General features: G+C 43.9%; 1 protein-coding gene across 1 annotated transcript in view; it reads left to right on the top strand.

Annotated features, from left to right (window-relative positions):
• HDAC8 (histone deacetylase 8) overlaps nucleotides 1–14,350 on the top strand; it is a 239,943-nt gene extending 225,593 nt beyond the window's left edge. Inside the window, exon 11 of the mRNA XM_082609097.1 lies at nucleotides 13,799–14,350. Within this exon, the coding sequence (XP_082465223.1) occupies nucleotides 13,799–13,821 (23 nt within the window). The 3' untranslated portion in view covers nucleotides 13,822–14,350. The remainder of the gene's footprint in view (nucleotides 1–13,798) is intronic.
• Nucleotides 14,351–21,894: the final 7,544 nt, after the last annotated feature.

Raw genomic sequence — 21,894 nt, 5'->3', positions numbered from 1 at the left:
TGAGAATATTTTCATTTCCCCTTCATTCCTGAAGGACATTTTCACTGGATGTACAATTCTGGGTTGACATTTATTTTCTTTCAGCACCTGAAAAATGCTGAACCACCTCCTTCTGGCCTCCATGGTTTTTGATGAGAAAACCACTGTCATTTGAATTATGTTTCCCTTATAGGTAAGCCTTTGTTTTTGTTTTTCAGCTTTCCAGATTTTCTCTTTTACTTTAGTTTTCAGGGATTTGATTATGATAGATCTTGGTTTGGATCTTTGAGTTTAGGCCGTTTGGAATTCAGTCAGCTTCTTTAATCTGTAGGGTTTTATCTTTTGCCAAATTTGGGAAATCTTTAGCCATTATTTCTTCAAATACTTTTGCAGTCCCACCTCCTTTCTCCTCTTCCTCTGGGACCTTGGTGACATGACTGTTAGATCTTTTATCATAGTCCCATGTGATCCCTGAGGTTCTGCTCATTTTTTGGACTATTTTTTGTCTTTTGTTCAAATTAGGTAATTTCTATTGTTCTGTAGATTCCAGTTTACTGATTCTTCCTCTGCCCTCTCTGTTCTGCTGTTGAGCCCGTCTGTTGAGGTTTTTTTATTTCACTTATTGAATTTTTCAGTTCTAAAATCTCCATTTAATTTTTCTTTATTTCTTCTATTTCCTTGCTGAGACTTTTTTTTTCATTTGTTTCAAACATGTTTATAATCGCCTGTTGAAGTATTTTTATGATGCCTGCTTTAAACTACTTATTGGATATTTCCATCATTGCTGTCATTCTACATTGGCCTCTCTTGTTTGCCTTTTTCTCATTCAAGTTAAGAGTTTTCGGTTGTTGGTATGAGTGATTTTCTATTATATCCTGAACACTTTAGATATTTTTATGAAATCCTGCACCTTATTTAAATCTTGTTTCAGCAGGCTTCCTCTGACACCATGCTGGCAGGGAAGGGAAGCACCACCCCATTGCCTCCAGGTGGGGGTAAAAGTCTAGGTTCTCCACTCAGCTGTCATTGACAGTCTGGGGGGAGGAGGGGCACTTCATTACTACTGGGCAGGGGTGGAAATTCAGGCTCCCCACTCAACCTCAAGGTACCACCCTGGCCAGGGATGGTAGTGGCACCTTGTTACTGCTCCCCATGTGGCCTCCACTGACACAGTGGTGGGTGGGCCTCCTTGCCATTGAGCAGAGATGAAAGTCCTGGTTTTTCACTCTTCCTTTTCTGACACCACCCTTATGGGGTGGAAGGGGAGCCTGGTTACCACTAGGCTGATTTTTTATTTTTATGTTTCATTCATTCAACAAACATGTAATTGGTATTACTATGTGCTAGGCACTCTTCTACATGATAGAGATATAAAGAGGACAGGTGAAGGCCTTGCCCATCATGGAGCTTACGTTCTAATGGGGGAGATAGACAGTGAGCAAATAAATAAATATTTAGTGGTTGGTTATTGATAAACTTGGAAAGAGCGCTATTTTAGATAGAATAGCCAGTAAAGGCCTCCCTGAGGAGGTGACATTTGGGAATAGAGTTTAATGCAGTAAGGGAAGGAGTTTTGCAAAAATTGGGATGAAGAACATTCTAGATGAAGGGGAGAGCAGGATCAAAGCTTCTTAAGCAGGAATGAATTTGGTGTATTTCATGTATGTATGTTTTAATGTGTATTAAAAAGGAATATCAATATAAATACCACATCAAACACTTTGATTTCACAGACACCTTGCTTAGGATGAATTTAAGTTTTTTTTTAAGAGTGTAAGAGAGGTTTCCACATAAGTGATATGTGTACATAGTGAAATTCTTAACAGTACTGAAGTTTAGGAAACAAACCTATCCCTGAAGTAGATAAAATTATTAGCCCCATTTAACATAGGAAAGAACGTAGGGAGGTTGATTAGCTTGTACAGGGTCACACAGCAAGTAAGGGAGGGAGCTGGGATTCCACATGAGAAACTGAAGATCATACACAAAGTTCAGAAGAAGAAATACAGAATTTTCTTTCTGCCAGGTAGAGCTGATGGTTGTTGTATGCGACACACCAAAAACTTTTAAAGAATAGTTGGAGGCCTCTAATGTGTTTAATTAAGCTTTTTTTTCCTGTTTGTCCAAAGTTCATGCCTAAAGCAATTATATCACTTTAGTCCTCTCCAGCCTTTAGCTCTAAAGTAATCAAGGGGCAAAAGGGGTGTTGGAACTTATTAGAGAAAATAAGGTAAACCACTCAGGGTTCTGGAATGACTAACTGTTGACAATTGTCTCCATCTACCCGGAGGCACTTTAACCAACTGAGATTCAGGTGCTGTCTTTAGCACTGCCGCCAAATCCAGCAGTGCTGAGGGGCAGTGTATGCCAGAGTAAGCAGGCCCAACCTCCCTGGCCTCGCTGCCAAGGGACAGCCTTTGCAAGATTCTCACCACAAAATTCCAGAGGAAACTCTGCAGGCATCCCATCCCGTGGACTGCTCTGCTGTACCTGGACAGGGACATCCCCAAGTTACAGTCAGGTCACCAAAGAGCTCTCAGTGTTTGAGAAAGGAAAGCATCTTTATAGGCTCCTGGTTTACCCACATCCTTCTCCCTCTTTGAAGCTCCAAGCATATTTTGGAGGGAGATTTCATAAAGATTTCTAAATTGAGTTAGAATTTCAAGTCTATTGTGTCATGCAAATTAGCCCTGCTTGCCCGTTGGCAGCAATGCAGCTGAAGTGCCTAGAGACGGGCCATAAAATGAAAACATCAAAGTGATTAAATGTGCCCAAAGAGCATAATTGAGTGCATGAATAAGAGAAAATAAAACAAATTGATTTTCTCCAGTGCCAGAAAAACAGAATAATTGAGAACAAAATAATAGACTTTGAAGTAATCAAAGTGAGGAATGCACCATAGTGACATAGAAACAGCCAGTTGTGGGAGAGATTTATTATGTTTCCGTTATCATTTTTACAACTTTAATTTCATTAGCTAATAAATACAAATCAATTGGAAAATCAGTCAACCAGAGAGGAGACGGTCCCCAGCCAAGATTTTTATTCACATCTCTAAAACAGGCTGAGGCGGTGATCCTTTATTTTCATAGGTGCACATATCCCCCATGAGCTGGAAAACAAGTTCTGGGAGGCCTCTCCGCTTTGGAGGTGATGATGTTCTGCTCTGCCTGTCACTTTCCACATATAGGTTTACCGATTCAACTTTCCAAAGGATCACTTTTATACCCCGCCAAGGTTTCCAACAGACAGAATTGCATGAGTACAGCATCTTGATTTACCAAGATGACATTTTCATGGCACTAACCGGCACCTATGGTCTTGCACTGGATCATTCTGAATTCACGTAGTGAATTCACATAGTGGTGGCGGTAGTGGCAGCTACGGCAGCCACAGCACCTGCCACTCTCGCAATACTGCTAAGCATCTGTGGGTCACTGATTCTATCATCATGTTCCACCCCCACTCTGGGCGCACCACCAACACCATCACCACACACACACACACACACACACACACACACACACAAGTGACACTGAAATTTAACCAAGAAGGCCAAGCAAGAGTATGCCACCCCTTTGGTGTCCTGCCTGGCAGCCACAATGCTGAGGAGGAGCAGGGGAAGGAAGCCAGGCTGGGAGACTTCTTATGCTGGCAGTAGCAATAGAGCATTGGGGACACCAAGCTATGCTGAGACCAGGTGCTTGAATATCACAGAGCCAACATGAGACCACTGCAGAACTATTTTTATGGCTCCTCCAAGGAAGGAATCCCTCCACCCCACTCCTCGGCTGTTCACGGGCGGGCTCAGTGGCGCTTCACTGCAGGATCCACAATGATGGCTGATACAGTGGTGTTTTTTCCTTTCACGGGACCTTGAGCTACCGTGGCAGCTGTTGGCACTTCCAGATGTTCATGACACACCCTACCTTCGGGGCTCCACAGTTAGAGGCTATGCCTTTGGCTCCAGTAAAGGTCTTCGGGACCATAGGGACTGTAAGGCAGGGTGTGCAGAAGAAGTTGGCAGTGCTGGGACTGGCACTACTTGCTAGCTACATCAGGATGGCATGGTTCATAGATTGTGCCTGCCAGGCAAATTTGTCCTGGAGAATTTCTCTTCCAGGAAGCACCTAGAAGCTGAAAGGAATCTCTCTGACCTTCTGGTGGCATCCAAGGCCCAATCAGGATGTACTTTGAGGGGAACAGGGAATGTTAGCACTTTGCTCTTTTGTGTAAGAGAGTGAGAGTTTGTCTCCAGTGCAGGCCTAAAATCCCAGCTTCCATTTCCCACTGGTGTTTGGGTGGAGGAAAATGGAGCAAATGGCTTTCACAACTCTAAATCATTATACAGATGTAAGGCTGTATTATTCTTCCTGCTGCTGCTATTCCCATTATCCTGGATTTCCCGGCCCGGAATTTTTGTCTGAAAAAGAAATGTGGAGAAAGCTCATGGACCAAAGAACCTGGAGCTGTGACTCCAAAGTGGCTGGGAGGCATCGCCCAGATAGACCGCTTGAGGCTGAGCTCCACAAGCTGGCTGGCTGGCAGGCATGCAGCACACTCCTGTGATGTCACCTCTCCAGTTACTTGTGCCTATCCCTCCACATGGAGCCAGCAGATTTAGGCACAGGAGGGGAGAAAAAATGAATCATAGGCTATTTTAGAAATCGCTTCGATTCCGTTTGAGACTGCAGTAGTCCCTTGCAAGTTAAGACCAGAGCACCCGAAACATCAGGGTAACATCCTTTAAGTGCTGATATCCTATAAATGCCAGAAGCCTGGGGGATTAATTCACAGCCTCAGGTTCTAATTCAGGTCAGAGGCAGGAAAGTGGTAATTGGTGGTTATACTTAATTGTCATTGAAAGGCTTTCTGATAACGGGGGGGATCTACATTCCAAGACAAACAATATAGTTGACAATTAAGAGCTAAAAACTAAAATCAACGATCCATTTCAGCACGTGCCCAAGGCTTCATAGAAATCCTTTGTTCTGCCATTGTTCCCAGGTAAAGAGTGAGACCCTGAAGCCCGGTGTGATGGGGCAGCAGCTGGAGAACTTGCTCTAGCCTTAGATCACACTAGATGGGCCTCCTCCCCATCTTTAAATTGTTCAGAGGCTCCCCATGGCCTCTAGGATAAGACCACGGTCTTCTAGGCTCTTGATAATCTGTCCTCTGACCATCTCTGCAGCTTCATAGCACACCTCCCACCCCTGTCCCTGACCCTCATCCTGTGCTCTGGCCACAAAAACTTTGCAGGTGCCTTTATAAATCCTGCTCTGTTCCTGCTGCCTGGAACATTCTCTCTCCCTTTGCCCTTCAGGATGCCACCTCCTCCGTGAAGCCTTCCATGCCCTCTCTTTGTATGCCCTCAGCACTCTGTACAGACTGGTATTATATGGGCTTGTTGCTATGGACTATGATGTGTTTGTCTCCATATATGCCTTCCTTGCTAGACTGAGCGCTCCTTGAGGGCAAGAATTGTGTCTTGTTCTCCTCTGTGGCCCCAGCACCCAGCATAGGGCCTAGCCCACTGCAGACATGGGGAGGGGGTGCCACATCCAAGATTCGCAGATACTAAAGGCTCATGGCAGCAAAGCAGCCCAAGCACCAACTGTCCAAAAGTGATCCCTTTGATAATTTTTCCCAAAATGTGCCTCATATACCTCTGCGTGAGAGGCAATCTGAGGTGACACAAAGACCTCAAGACTATTTTCATTTAATAGTCATATTTATTTTAATGTATGTTTTAAAATCTAAGCACAACATTATTGTTGTTATCGTTATTATTATCATTACTTAGGATAAATGAGGCCAAAATAAGTATTAAAATGTTTAAAGTAAGTTGATATAAAGAAAAAGAGTTACTATTAATACAGATGTTAAGTCAACATGACAACATTCCTGAAAGGGGTACTCCTATAATGAAAGTTGGAACACTTTTCAGCAGTCCTAAATTCACATCTCTGTTCCTCTATGGTGCCACTCAGCCTCCAAGGGCTCTGGGGCCACCCCCAACATTCCTCCAAACTGCTATGATGCTGACAGTCTTCAGAACTTATTTGCCACTTAGCCTTGTGGCATTGAGGCTCTTTTTGTAAGCATATGTCAGCTCACCTCAACCATGTTTCTAAGGGCTTTAAGAGCAATGGCCAAGCTTTAAGGCTCTGTAGCCTAAATGGGATAGTGCTTTATCAGCTGCCCTGTAGCTCTAGAGATGTTCATTCCTTCAGTGAATATTGATTGATCAATTCCTGAGCGCTGTTGAGGGGGCTAACAGTAGTGATGAGCAAGACAGACACATCGCTGCCCGCATGGAGATTGTGAGGGGAGACAGACAAGTTAGCAAATAAGCACGCAGGATATGTTCGGTGTGCTAAGGATATTGAAGAAAATAGAGCAGGATGATGTGACAGAAAATGAGTGACTGGGGGTGGCCACGTAGACTGGGTAGTCATCAGGCCCCTCAGAGGTGACTTTTGGATTGAGACCTGAGTGATGAGAAGAGTCAGGAATGACAATATCCAGGAACAGAGCATGTCAGGTGGAAGGAATAACACGTGCAAAGAAGGGGGAGCCCTAAGAGGGAAAAATGATTCGTGTGTTCCAGCAACATAAAGAAGCCCCGTGTGGCCAGGACAGAGTGAGCAAAGAGGGTGGTGGCAGACAGGAGACCAGAGACGGGGTCAGACCCTCCAGAGCTTGGTGGCTAAGTAGTTTGGATTTTATTCTAGGTGTGATTGGAAGCCATAGAGGGTTTTGAGCATAGGAGTAACGTGGTTTGACCTAAGTTTTAACAAAATACTCAGGCTGCTACATAGAGAAAAAGGCGTAGGCAACAAGGTTGAAAGCAAGGAGACCAATGTTGAGGCTATTAGAGTTGTCCATGCAGGGGGTGACAGTGGCTTGGAGTAAAGTTATAGCAGTGAAGGATGAAGGGAAGTGGGTGGATTTGGAAAATATTGTGGAGGTAGAATTGACAGGACTTGCTAATGGATCGATAGGGAGGTTGTAAATGAAAGAGCAAATAAGAATGTCCCCAGCCAGTGTCATGAAGAAAATAAAAAGCAAAAGGGAACTGTTCTATATCTGTACTGTCCAATAGGGTCACCACTGGCAACATGTGGCCATTTAAATTTAAGGTATTAAAATCAAATTTAAAATTCAGTTCCTCACTTGCACTAACCACATTGCAAGTGCTCAGTAGCCACAGGTAACTAGTGGCTACCATATTGGGCAGCATAGATATAGAACATTTCCATCATCCCAGAAAGTTCCATTGGACAATGCCACTCTACATTAAAAAGACTAAAGATTACAAGAATAAAAAGACAAGCCACAGATTGGGAGAAATTCTTGCAAAACACATATCCAGTAAAGGACTGTCAGCCAAAATATACAAAGAACTCTTAAAACTCAACAATAAGAAAACAACCCAATCAAAAAAATGGGCCAGTGATCTTAACACACACCTCACCAAAGAAGCTGTACAGGTGGCAATTAAGTGTATGAAAATATGCTCACTATCAGTCACTAACGAATTGCAAATTGAAACAATGAGTTCCACTACATAACTATGAAGAGCTAAAATCAAAACACTGACACCACCAAATGTTGACAAGGATGTTGGAGCAACAGGAACTCTCATTCATTGCTGTTGGGAATGCAAAATAGTATGGCCACTTTGGAAGACAGTTTGGCAGTTTCTTCTAAAACTAAACATAGTTTTAACATACAGTCCAGCAATTATGCTCCTTGCTATTTATTCAAATAAGATGAAAACTCATGTCCACACAAAAACCTGCGCATGAATGTTTATAGCAGCTTTATTCATAATTGCCAAAACTTGGAAGCAACCAAGATGTCCTACAGCAGGTGAATGGATAAACAAACTATGGTACATCCAGACAATGGAATATTTTTCACTGCTAAAAAGAAATGAGCTATTAAGTAACAAGATGTAGAAGAACGTTAAATGTGTATTGCTAAGTGAAGGAAGCCAGTCTGAAAAGGCTACATGCTGTATGATTTTAACCATATGACATTCTGGAAAAGGAAAAACTATAGAGACAGTAAAAAGATCAGTGGCTGCCAAGACTTTGGGGAAAGGGAGGGAGGGATGAATAGGTGAAGAACAGGATTTTTAGGGCAGTGAAACTATTCCGTATGATACTGTAACGGTGGATATGCAACATTATACACTTTTCAAAACTCATAGACCTGTATAACACCAAGAGTGAACCCTAATGTAAACTATGGACTGTACTTAATAATAATGTATAAACATTCATTCATCAACTGTAACAAATGTACATACTAATGAAAGATGTTAATAATAGGGGAAATTGCCTCTGAGGGGAGGAGGGGGACAGGGGGGTATGAGAGCTCTCTGTACTTTCTGCTCAGTTTTTCTGTAAACCTAAAACTGCTCCAAAAATAAAGTCTATTAATTAGCAACAGGGACTTCCCTGGTGGTCCAGTGGGTAAGACTGCGGGCTCCCAATGCAGGGGGCCCAGGTTTGATCCCTGGTCGGGGAACTAGATCCCACATGCATGCAGTAACTAAAAGATCCCGCGTACCACAACTAAAAGATCCCGCATGCCGCAACTAAGACCCGGTGCAGCCAAAATAAATTAATAAATTTAAGGGAAAAAAATAGCAGCAACAACAGCAAAAGACTAGAGTGCTCACCAGCACCTAGTACTGGCAAAGAATAGACACTCCATAAGTGTTGATTGAATAAGTGGATGAGTAAATGAGTCAGTCAGTCAATGAATCAATAGAACCCAAGCCTCCTGGGTCCCAATTCAGTGCTCCTTCTTGTACATCAGAGATAGGGTGACGATATAATTTATTGTTGAAACCAAGATACTTGAGAATGAAATGGGGTGCCATGGGTGTAAAGCAGAGCTGTCCCAGAGATCACAAACTGGGAGCCCATGACCACATCTTGCTTCCAAAATTGTTTTGTTTAGCTTCACATATTGACGTGCCACATGATATTCTTTAAAAATTTAAAGTAGTTGTCTACAATGAGTTATCACCTCACACCGGTCAGAATGGCCTTCATCAAACAATCTACAAACAATAAATGCTGGAGAGGGTGTGGAGAAAAGGGAACCCTCCTGCACTGTTGGTGGGAATGTGAATTGGTACAGCCACTATGGAGAACAGTATGGAGCTTCCTTAAAAAACTAAAAAGTAGAACTACCATACGACCCAGCAATCCCACTTCTGGGCATATACCCTGAGAAAACCGTAATTCAAAAAGAGACATGTACGACAATGTTCATTGCAGCACTGTTTACAATAATGAGGACATGGAAGCAACCTAAGTGTCCATCGACAGATGAATGGATAAAGAAGATGTGGCACATATATACAATGGAATATTACTCAGCCATAAAAAGAAATGAAATTGAGTTATTTGTAGTGAGGTGGGTGGACCTAGAGTCTGTCATACAGAGTGAAGGAAGTCAGAAAGAGAAAAACAATTACTGTATGCTAACACATATATATGGAATCTAAAAAAAAAAAAGGTTCTGAAGAACCTAGGGGCAGAACAGGGATAAAGACACAGACGTAGAGAATGGACTTGAGGACACGGGGAGGGGGGAGGGTAAGCTGGGACGAGGTGAGAGAGCAGCATGGACTTATATACACTACCAAACTTAAAATAGCTAGCTAGTGGGAAGCAGCCGCATAGCACAGGGAGATCAGCTCAGTGCTTTGTGACCACCTAGAGGGGTGGGATAGGGAGGGTGGGAGGGAGACGCAAAAGGGGGAATATGGAGATATATGTATAGGCATAGATGATTCACTTTATTCTACAGCAGAAACTAACACACCATTGTAAAGCAATTATACTCCAATAAAGATGTTAAAAAAATTTTTAACTAGTTGTCCACATTTCACACTGTGAAAACTTTGCATAAAAATGTGAATTTCTGACTTCTTTTGGAAAATGGAAAGATCTGGTCACACTGGGCCCACATTCCTGCACACTAGTGGATGGCTGGAGCCGAGTAGCAGCTGCCCCCTTTGTGAGCAGGTACCTTCCTGTTTGCCACAGACCCCACCTTTTGCTGTTGTACCTCCTACTCTAGGCCAAGTGTGAGTTTCCATTTCTCATCTCACTGACACCACTTTGGTCTTGTTTTCTTTTGTAATAGATTTAAGAAAAAGGGAAATGATTTCTTATAATCATGTTATTATGCAAAGTAGGAAAAAGAAAAAAGGATCCAGAGGGCTCCGTATGTCTTGCCCCCAGTCTGTTCTACTGACATCTGGTACATTCTTGGCCTCTGTAGGCATTTGAGTTTGCCCCCTCTGGTCTGTACTCTGTGCCTCCCCAGGCCCCAGGCCATGCTGGCTTTTAGAATTTTCTCACGCTGCCACCCACTGCTGGAAAAGCTAGATGTGAGGGGAAAACAATGGGCATTATTTAAGCTTACATTTTCATTGTTACCCAAACTCAGTATTGCTCATCATCAACTTTTGGTGGAAATTATTTCTGTTGTTTTTCTTAATTGCCTCCAAATGTAACTGGAGAGTGAGACAGAAGAGCAGAGAACACAGCACCCACCTTTCCTTTCTGTGAACATGTGTTGTTGGGACACTCGGACACAGGATTTTGTTCATCCGTGCAATCATTCACTCATCAAGCTCTGGCTGTACTTACAGATGGAAGGACGCTCACTTCAGCACCAGGATCCCCTGTAGGTTCTCCAAGGAAGAGGCAACAACACAAAGGCCCACATGGAGATGGGAAAGTATGGATGGGGCACATGTAAGCTAAGGTGTTAAACCTCAGTCATAGGTGGTCGGGAGCTGCTACAGTTATTTCAGAGCAGAGGAGGCATGTGGTCACAGCTAGAATTGTGAGGGGACAGCTCCAGAGGTGCAAGCACCAGTTAAGAGGCTGTTGCAGTGACCTGAGTGATGAGAACTGTTAATAAGGTGGAGACAGGGGAACAGAAAGGAGAGGACAGATTTGGGAGACATCTTGAGGTTAGGCTTGGCAACTCATAAGATGTGAAGGGAGCTTGGACTAAGAGATGAAGAATCAAAGATTATCCAGAGGGGTTTCCCTTCCCTGGTGGCACAGTGGTTGAGAGTCTGCCTGCCGATGCAGGGGACGCGGGTTCGTGCCCCGGTCCGGGAGGATCCCACATGCCACGGAGCGGCTGGGCCCGTGAGCCATGGCCGCTGAGCCTGCGTGTCCGGAGCCTGTGCTCCGCAACGGGAGAGGCCGCAGCAGTGAGAGGCCCGCGTACCACAAAAAAAAAAAAAAAAAAAAAAAAAAAAAAAAAGGTTATCCAGAGATTGTGAGCTTAAGGGTTGAAAACACCCAAACCATGATCCAAAAAATTAACTTTTGCTTTGCAAGAGTTAGAAGAATGAAAAGACAAGAAATTCCCTGGTGGTCCAGTGGTTAGGACTCTGTGCTTTCAGTGCCGAGGGCCCAGGTTCAATCCCTGGTCAGAGAACTAAGATCCTGCAAACCACACGGTTTGCAGCCAAAAAAAAAAAAAAAAGGATGAAAAGACAAGTTATATACTGAGATAGAATATTTGCAAATCATATATGCAACAGCAGATTTGTATCTGGAATATATAAAGAACTCTCCAAACTCAACTGTAAAAAAAATTCAATTAACAAATTACATGAAGTGGATATACAGACAGCAAATAAGTGCATGAAAGGACATTCAACATTATTGACCATTAGGAAAATGAAAATTGAGACCACAATAAGAGATCCTTACACACCTATCAGAATGGCTAAAATAAAACCTAGTGACACCACTAAACGCTGACAAGAATGCTGAGAAACTAGATCCCTCATACATTGCTGGTGGGAATGCAAAATGGTATGGCCACTCTGGAAAACAGTTTGGCAGTTCCTTATAAAATTAAACATGCAACTACCATAGGACCCAGCAATTGCACTCTTGGGCATTTATCCCAGAGAAATGAAAACTGTGTTTACACAAAAACTTGTACGTGAATGTTCATAACAGCTTTTTGTGTAATAGCCAAAAACTGGAAACAGCCCAGATATCCTTCAGCAGGTGAGTGGTTAAACAAACTGTGCCATGTCCATACCACGGAACAATACTCAGCAACAAAAAGGAAGGAACTTAATGCACCCAATAACCTGGATAGATCTTTAAGGGCAGTGTGCTGAGTGAGAGGAAAAAACCCATCTCAAAATGGGTTATATACTGTATGATTCCATTTAGATAACATTCTTGAAATGACAATATTATAGGCCTAGGGACCAGATTAATGGTTGTCAGGCTTACAAATAGGGGGTGGAGGGGAGTTAACAAGGTAGCATTGAGATCTTTGTGGTGATGGAATATTTCTGTATCTTCTTGTGGTGGAGGTTACACGAACCTATACATGTGATAAAATTTCATAGAATATACTCTTACATACAAACACTCATACATACACACACACACAAATGAGTGCATATAAAACTGGTGAAACCTAAATATGGTCTGTGAATTATACCAGTGTTAATGTCCTGGTTTTTATATTAAATAATAATTATGTAAGATGTTGCCACTTGGAGAAACTTGGTGAAGGGTACCAAAAAAGGAATGAACTACTGATACACTGAAAAATTTGCATGAACCTAAAAATTTGCATGAAACTCAAAGGCATTATGCTGCTTGAAAGAAGCCAGTCTTAAAAGGTCACATACTGTTTGATTCCATTTATATGACATTCTGGAAAAGACAACACTTATAGTGATGGAGAATAGGTCAGTGGTTGCCAGGTGGTAAGAGGGGGAGGGGAGGATGTGACTGCAAAGAGTTAGCACAGGGGATTTTGGTGGGTAATGGGACCAATCTGTTTCATGAATCTTTATGTGTGTTAAAAATCACGCAACTGCACATACCAGAAACAGTCAATTTCACTGTATGTCGATTTAAAATTAAAAATTAAACCAGATAGGCATGTGGGTGCTGATTTTTCTTTCCTTCCTTTCTTCCATTCATCCATTTATTCGGCCATTTATTGAGCACCTACTATGTGTGAGACACTGGGCTAGACTTTGGAGATCAACCAAAAGTACGGCAGCCCATGTCCCTGCCCTCATGGACCATCCTTCCTGTTTTAGAGGAGAAGTGGTCAGTAGGGTTTGGAGCCCAGTATTTCTTCTTGGGGAAGTGGGACAAGGAGAAGGCTGTGGAGGGACCAAGGGAGCAAACTTTTCATTCCTAGAGCCCAGTCCTGTAGGATTTAAAGTGATTGCTTTTCCCTCTAAGATTCTTAGACCTGAGGGCAGCGGGAAATCCCCAATTCGTATTTCACAGGTACTCACGAGAGAAAATGCTAGGAGGGTTGTGCCTTGCTAAGTGGGGGGAAGAAAGGTTGGGGGCAGGGGAAGATCTGATGCAGTTAGTGAGATGCAAACTCTGAAAAGTGTTGCCGGAATATGTGTGTGTGTGTGTGTGTGTGTGTGTGTGTGTGTGTGTGTCTTAAAACAATCAGGGCTGGGTTCAGCTGAGTGGTTCTTCTGCTGGTTTTGGCTGGGTTCACCCAACACTGCAGTCAGCCAGCTGTCAAAGGCCTCACTCACATGTCTGGTGGGTGGCTGGTGGTTGCTGGCATAACTGGGCCAGATATCTCTCACCATCCAGCAGTCTAGCCTGAGCTTGTTCATATGTTGGGGGTCTCGGGGTTCCCAAGGGCAGCAAGAGAACTAGCCCCAAAATGAAAGTGCCTTTTCTTAGCAGCTTTATTGAGGTATAATTCACATATGTTACCTGAATTTGATTTTTGTTTTCTCTCCTGTTTGTAGGGAATCTGAAGCATGTGGTCTAGTTGACAAAAAGAGATCAGGTTTCCAGAGCTGAGGAGCAGTGCCTGTAATGAAGACAGCCTGTTTATGGGAGCAGTGTGTGGAATTTGTGACTGCAGGGGAAATTTGGAAGAATTTTACTTCCTGAAAATTTCCAAGGGGCACCAAGTGGCAGCTGGCCTCCTGGGGTGAGGCAGGCAGGCACCCCAGAGGCCTCAACTAGACCTAGGGGAAGACAAAGATTTCCAATACTTAAAGTGTTTATTTTTTAAAAACACACAGATGCCGTTTTTAATCTTTGAAAATTATTTTTAAGCAAGTTGGGGAGGGGGTATTTTTATTTTCTTAAAGGAGACAGATCAGAAGCTGGAGGAAAGCATGGAGATTTGGTTGCCAGGTTGTGGGGCAGCAGGGAGCTGACAGGCAGGGTTTGGGCCTCAGGACCATCCAGGTGGAGCCTCGGGGGGAGGGGGGCTGGTCAGCAGACTGGGAGGTGGGGAGAAATCCACCCGTGTTGTTTTCAAGGTTGCGGATCTATTTTGTTTTTTAATAAAATCTTTGAAAACCTACCTCTCTCTGCCATTGTCCTCATTGTAAAGTACCACTGACCACACACAGTTCTGAACATTTCCTCTCACTGAAGTATCAAGAGTAACCCTGCTGCTTCCCTGTTCTGCTCTGGCCCAGCCTGGGAGGCTGACTCTGAGTACTGGATCCTGCTGAGGAACTAGTGTGTCTCCACTAAGTCCTGGGGACAGTAAGCCAAGCTCTGACCTGTGCTGGGGCCTGTCAGGGCTCATGGGAATACAGGTGCTGCAACCATGGAGAGGGTCTCGCTGGCACCCCACGGAGGAGCTGTCCCTGCCTGCGCAGCCACTCGGGGATAGGAAGAGCAGGTGGCATGTCAGAGACAAGAGGGACATCTTGATGAATAGAAGCTACTTGCCGTCAAGTGTAGACGATCAGCACACTTGATGAAAATGGGGTACAGTTGTGATGCATTGGTGTTACTATAACCTCAAAGGCGAAGGAGAGATGGCAAAATGCAGATGGGGTGGGGGGGTCACGAGAGAGATGAGGAAGCAGAAGGGACAGCCAAACGTCACGATTTTGGAATTTGATTCGCCAAGTATTTATGCAGCTCCTACAGCTACTGGGACTTGGATGGGAGACAAGGACACGGCCTCATCCTGGCCATCTAGGAACTCCCAGACAAGGCAAAGTAGGAGGGAAAGAACCAGATCCCAACATGCTTCGTGCTCTGTAGCCAACATGAATCCCGAGCTGTGGGAGCGCTGGGGAGATAGCAATTTGCCCGGCGGGGGCGGCATCCCAGAGCGTTTCAAAGGGGATGATATTTGAGCTGGGCCTCGTAGGGTGAGTTGTATTGCTCCAGGCTACTGAGGGGGGAAGGGCATTCGGCAGAAGAGAGTGGAAAAAGCCTTGAACGTGTCCTGGGCTGGGAATAGCCAAGCTTTTATTAAACAGCATCGGGGCGCCTGGTCGGCTAGGAATACCAGTCACTTCAAATGCCCACTATCCTAATTATACACTCTCAGCTTAAGGACAGTTTTACTTATGCCAAAATGAAGGGGGATTTTAAAAAATAGAAGAGGGAGGAGGCGCTGAATGGGGCAGGTGGGGTGTGGGGAGGCCAAGGAAGGCAAATGAGAACTCTGAATTCCCAGCCTGCAAGGGACCACCCGCCAAGATTTGTGGTCTCAAAGGCTTGCTGGGTCCGGTATCCCAATCCTTTCTAAGGGACCCACCCCCCAAAATCATCACCCAAATTCCTGTGAAGGACTCAGCCCTAAGACGCAACCACCTGGTAAAGTGGCGAATACTACTGCTCCATTTTCCTTTCAAGGGGAATGGGCCTGAACCAGAAGGAGCCCTTTCTCACCAGCACTGGCCCTCATGGCTGAGCCCCAGAGTGAGCTGTTGAACTGAGGCCAGGCCTGTTCCTGAGAGACGGCATCACCTCAGTGGCCTTCAGGATTCCTTTTCATTTGATTCTTGTTGAAAACATTAGGCTAAAGAAAAAAATCCCATAGGTGGAAGTAGGAATCATTTTCCATTTTTTACAATTAAAATTGAAATACCAAACAAAGGTGGTATTCCCAAAACAAGCAAGAGAGAGCAAGAGTTGCTCCGCTCTGTCTAAACTCATCAAATTGTACACATTAAATATGTGCAGCTTTTGGTCTATCAATTACACCCTCAGTAAAGCTGTAAAAAAAAAAAAAGAAAAGAAAAGAAATACACCAAGATATTAACTGAGGTGGGCTTCTGTGGAGGAAGAAGTTATAAAGATGGTTTAATTTTGGTTCTTTCTACTTTTCAATATTTTCCCAATTTTCTCTAGTAAGCAGGGTCTAGTTTTGTAATTAGAAAAATAAATACATAAACTTTTTATTAAAAGAACTGACCTGCAGATAAAGTTACAGATCAAAGTAAATTCAAGACACCCACTGAGGAAGAGTTTGTGCTCAGGCCCTGGGGCTGTTCTAACAACCCAGGAGGCTCTGAGCTGGCAAGGAAGACTGATCCGGCTAGAGGGTTCCTGATTTACAATTCATTCAGCTGGAGAGGGTCTTTTTAGATAAGGTGGCTTGAGGGCGGAGCAACTTTGTACCCAGTGTGAGCCTGCCTTCCCTTCAGGAAACAGCCGCCTTTGTGCCCCCAAGGACCAGCCATCATAACCATAATAATAATGCAAAGCAAGCATTGGAATATGCCCCATTTTACAAATCACTTTTATTTAGAGTATGTCACTATCCACCCCGCTGGGTGGGTATTATCTTCTCTACTTTATAGGTTAGCAAACTGAGGCCATAAACTGTGAAGTAACTTGCCCAGTTGTCAGTGGCAGAGCCAGGAAGCCAACCCACCTGGAACTACAAGTTCCCTTACTTTTCCCCCTGCCCACACCGCATGCCGCTAAAATATTTTTAAACTGTGACTTCGGAGTAAACAACTTTCTTTTTGCTTCCAAAGTCCAAGCTGGACCAAGCCTCATGCTGCTCTCCGGCCCTCCCCACACAACGACAACAGTATGTAGTTGTGTGCTCTTCAGCAAGTTACTTGACCTTTCTGGGTCTATTACCTTATCCCTGTAAAGTGGGGCACATACATAAAAAGAAACGAAATTGAGTTATTTGTAGTGAGGTGGATAGACCTAGAGTCTGTCATACAGAGTGAAGTAAGTCAGAAAGAGGAAAACAAAGACCGTATGCTAACACACATATATGGAATCTAAAAAAGAAAAAAATGGTTCTGACGAACCTAGGAGCAGGACAGGAATAAAGATGCAGACGTAGAGAATGGACCTGAGGACACAGGGAGGGGGAAGGGTAAGCTGGGACGAAGTGAGAGAGAGGCATGACATATATACACTACCAAACATAAAATACATAGCTAGTGGGAAGCAGCCGCATAGCACAGGGAGATCAGCTGGGTGCTCTGTGACCACCTAGAGGAGTGGGATAGGGAGGGTGGGAGGGAGACGCAAGAGGGGGGATTTGGGGATATATGTATATGTATAGCTGATTCACTTTGTTATAAAGCAGAAACTAACACACCATTGTAAAGCAATTATACTCCAATAAAGATGTTTTAAAAAAACAACAAAAGAAACCAAAAAGAATATATATATTGGACATGCCTAAAACACCTTTGGGAAGGTACACAAGAAACTGGGACACCTCAGTTCCCTCCAAGCAGGGGAACCAGGTGGCAGGTGGCAGGGGAGTAAGGAAAACTTGCACTGTGTTCCTTTTTGTACCTTTTGAGTTTTGAACCATGTGAATGTATTACCTGATCAAAAAAAGTAAATAAATATATTTTTTGAAAGCCAATGGAAAAATCCCAAGCCAGTTTCCCTTTGGGGAGGTGGATCTGCCTCTGTTGCCTTCAGTGTGAGTGGTCTCAGAAAGAGGGGTATATTTCCAATTCTATATTTAAAAGACTCTTTCTAAGGCAGAAAGACTTCTTTATAAGAAAATCAACTATTGTCATTCAACAAAAAAGGAAGAAGAGGAAGACAAGGAGGAGGAAGAGAAAGAAGAAAAGCAAACAGCCATCAGGCCGAGCAGGTTTTGACATCTCTAAGCCCCTGCACGGAAAGCTCCAGCAGCTCCTCCTTCCCTGCCTTTGCTAAGGACAAGTCTCCAAACCTGCTCAGTGCTGGGCCCCAAGCTGACCAGCAGCACATATGCACTTTGGCCTCAGACTGTCCGGGTCTGACTCCCCTCCCTGTCACTCACTAGATGTGTGACATTGGCCAAGTAATTTACTTTCTCTGAGCCTTAGCCTCCTCATTGATCAAATGGAGATAATCCCTGTACTTACTTCATGGGGTGGTTTTGAGGGATCAAAGAGATCAGGCAAGAAAGCACATAGTAATGTACATATTAGCTGTCAGTATTAGACACTGTTCCTGCCCTAAATGAGAGCCCAGTCTAGGCAAGGAAGCTTCCTGACATTCTCTGACTTCAGGATTAGGGGAATAGTATGCAAATTCACGTGGCTGTGCATTGGTATGTTGTTCTGGGGCAAGGAACCATAGCTATTATCAGATAGATTCTCAACACTCAGAGGGGTTTTCATGATTCCCCCAAAGGATGAGAGCTACAAATGTAGAAGTAAAGACAGACATATATAGAGCCTTTGAAGATGGGGGCCTTCTAAGACCCTCACCTTTTAGGGTCTCTGCACAGGCTAGTACTTCCAGCCGGAATGCTCAGATCTTCCCCAGACTGGCTCCTTCTAGCCATGCCATCTAAAGTAGCCACCTTGCTCTCTTTATTCCAAAACACCATTTATTTTTATACCATTTATCATTATCTTATTCATTTTTATTCCTACACACATACACACACACACAACCCCTAGGAGGGTGGGAATTTGGGCAATTTCATTGTTGTACCTCAGTGCCTGGCATGGTACCTGGCACCTGTAATTCTCCATACATACCTATGGAATGGTGGAACTACACACTCAGACAAAGCAACGCCTCACGTTCTGGGTATTATGGGACACAGAGGCGGGACAGGCAATCTAGACTGGGGGCAGACATTCCTGGCAAAGGCACATGAAATTTAGGGAAGTGACAAGCAGTTTGGTGCTGCTGGAACACAGAATATTAGACAGTATTCAAGCAAACCAACTATAAAAAGATATTTCTCAGACAATAGGACAAATTTGGACAGGGGCTAGGTGATGTTAAGAAATTACTGATAATTTTGTTAAGTATGGTAACAGCATGGTAGTTATATATCTACCTAAGTCCTCAGTTGTTAAAGATGCAAAGTGAAGTATTTACAAGTGAAATAATATATCTGGGGTTTATTTTAAAATACTCCAGAGGGGGAAAGTGTACGGGGGAAGTGGCAGCAGGTGGTGGGTGGAGATAACTGAAACAAAATTTGAAAAATGTTGATCATTGTGGAAGCTCGTTTGATGGACACATGGAGGTTGAATGTACTATTCTCTCTACTTTTGTGCGCTTTTAAATTTCCATAAGAAAAAGTTGTGATATATATTGGTGAATGACAGGAAGAACAATAGCAGGGGCCAGATCACAAAGGGCTTCCTGTGCCAGGTAGAGGACGCTAGGCTTGATCCTGCAGGTAAGGAGCCATCAAAGACTTTTTAGCCAAAGAGTGGCTTGATCAGATTTGCATTTTAAAAACATCGCTGTAGGGGCTTCCCTGGTGGCGCAGTGGTTGAGAGTCGGCCTGCAGATGCAAGGGACATGGGTTTGTGCCCCGGTCCGGGAGGATCCCACATGCCGCGGAGCGGCTGGGCACGTGAGCCAGGGCCGCTGAGCCTGAGCGTCCGGAGCCTGTGCTCCGCAACCAGAGAGGCCACAACAGTGAGAGGCCCGCCTACCGAAAAAAAAAAACAAAAAAAAAAAACAAAACATGGCTGTAGCCGCTGGGACAACAGAAATGAGCCTGCTGAGGCCCAGCTCCAAAGTGACTGAGAAGCCTCTGTTTACTTCTGATGGAATGAGTCCTAGTGCCTTCCTCTCTCAGCCTGCCCACAGTGCCTTTCTTACTTGGTGAGGTGGGGGGATGGGGGGAGTGTAATGGAAAGACTTTACTTTTTTTTTTTTTTTTTTTTTTTTTTTTTTTTGCGGTACGTGGGCCTCTCACTGTTGTGGCCTCTCCCGTTGCGGAGCACAGGCTCTGGATGCGCAGGCTCAGCGGCCATGGCTCACGGGCCCAGCCGCTCCGAGGCATGTGGTATCTTCCCGGACCGGGGCACAAACCCGTGTGCCCTGCATCGGCAGGCGGACTCTCAACCACTGCACCACCAGGGAAGCCCAAGACTTTACTTTTTTTTTTTTTGCAATAGATGCTTGAAGTAAAAACATTCAAACAATAAGATAATGGTTCCCTCATAACCCCATACTCAGCAATCACCACTGTTAGCAGTTTGGAGTTTATATCTCCAGACTTTTTTCATTTAGTCCATAAATTCTTATTGAGCACCTACTATGTACCATGCAGCATGCCAGGCACTGGGGTTATATCTGTGGACAAAACAGACAACAATCCCTGACCCCAGGGAGCTGGCATTATGCATATATGACCATTTGACTTTTTTTTTACATGAATGAAATCATCCTTTCTGTTAACCTGATTTTTCTCACTTTGTTATACACCATGGACAGCTTTCCATATCAATCCACAAAGAACTACCATATTATCTTTTATGACATATTTCAGACATACCAAAAAATCTGGATACCATAAAGTGGTCACATTATATGGATATTCCAAAATTTGTTTAACTTGCCCCCTAATGCTGAACGTTCAGAATGCTCTCATTTTTCCTTACAGATAAAAACACTGCACAACAAAAAAACTACTAGAGCTAATAAATTCGGCAAAGTTGCAGGGTACAAGGTAAACGAGCAAAAATCAGTGTGTTTCTATATCCATGAACAACCTGAAAAGGAAATTAAGAAAATTCGATTTACAATAGCATCCAAAAGAATAAAATAGTGGGGCTTCCCTGGTGGCGCAGTGGTTGAGAATCTGCCTGCCAGTGCAGGGGACACGGGTTTGAGCCCTGGTCAGGGAGGATCCCACATGCCGCAGAGTGGCTAGGCCCGTGAGCCACAACTATTGAGCCTGCGTGTCTGGAGCCCATGCTCCGCAACAAGAGAGGCCACGATAGTGAGAGGCCCGCGCACCGTGATGAAGAGTGGCCCCCGCTTGCCACAACTAGAGAAAGCCCTCACACAGAAATGAAGACTCAACACAGCCAAAATAAAGAAATAAATTAATAAACTCCTACCCCCAACATCTTCTTTAAAAAAAAAGAGAGAGAGAGAGAGAGAGAAAAGATGGAAAAGCCATTGTTTAAAAAAAAAAAGAATAAAATAGTTAGAAATAAACCTAGCCAAAGAGGTGAAAGACTTGTATATCGAAAACTACAAAATGTTACTGAGAGAAAATGACACAAGTAAATGAAAGACATATGTGTTCATATTGGAAGACTTAATTTTGCTACAGTGTTGCTACTGCCCAGAGTTATCCACAGATTCAATGTAATCACGATGACTTTTTTGCAGAATTGGAAAAATCCATCCTGAAGTTCATATGGAATCTCAAGCAACCACAAATAGCCAAAACAATCTTGAAAAAGAAGGACAAAGTTGGGACGTCCCTGGTGGCACAGTGGTTAAGAATCCGCCTGCCAATGCAGGGGACACGGGTTCGAGCCCTGGTCCGGGAAGATCCCACATGCCGGGGAGCAACTAAGCCCGTGCGCCACAACTACCAAGCCTGCGTACCACAACTACTGAAGCCCTCGTGCCTAGAGCCCGTGCTCCACAACAAGAGAAGCCACCACAATGAGAAGCCGGTGCACTACAACGAAGAGTAGCCCCCACTTACCACAACTAGAGAAAGCCGACGCACATCAACAAACACCCAACGCAGCCAAAGATAAAAATAAATTAATTAATCAATAAAAAAAAAAGAACAGCACTCACTGTTCCTGATTTCATAGCTTACTACAAAGCTACAGTAATCAAAACAGTACGTAAATGGCACAAGTATAGACATACAGACCACTGGAAC

Source organism: Mesoplodon mirus (assembly GCF_964341445.2).
Source record: "Mesoplodon mirus genome assembly, chromosome: X".
Taxonomy (NCBI): domain Eukaryota; kingdom Metazoa; phylum Chordata; class Mammalia; order Artiodactyla; family Ziphiidae; genus Mesoplodon; species Mesoplodon mirus.
This window is presented reverse-complemented; position numbering and strand designations above follow the sequence as displayed.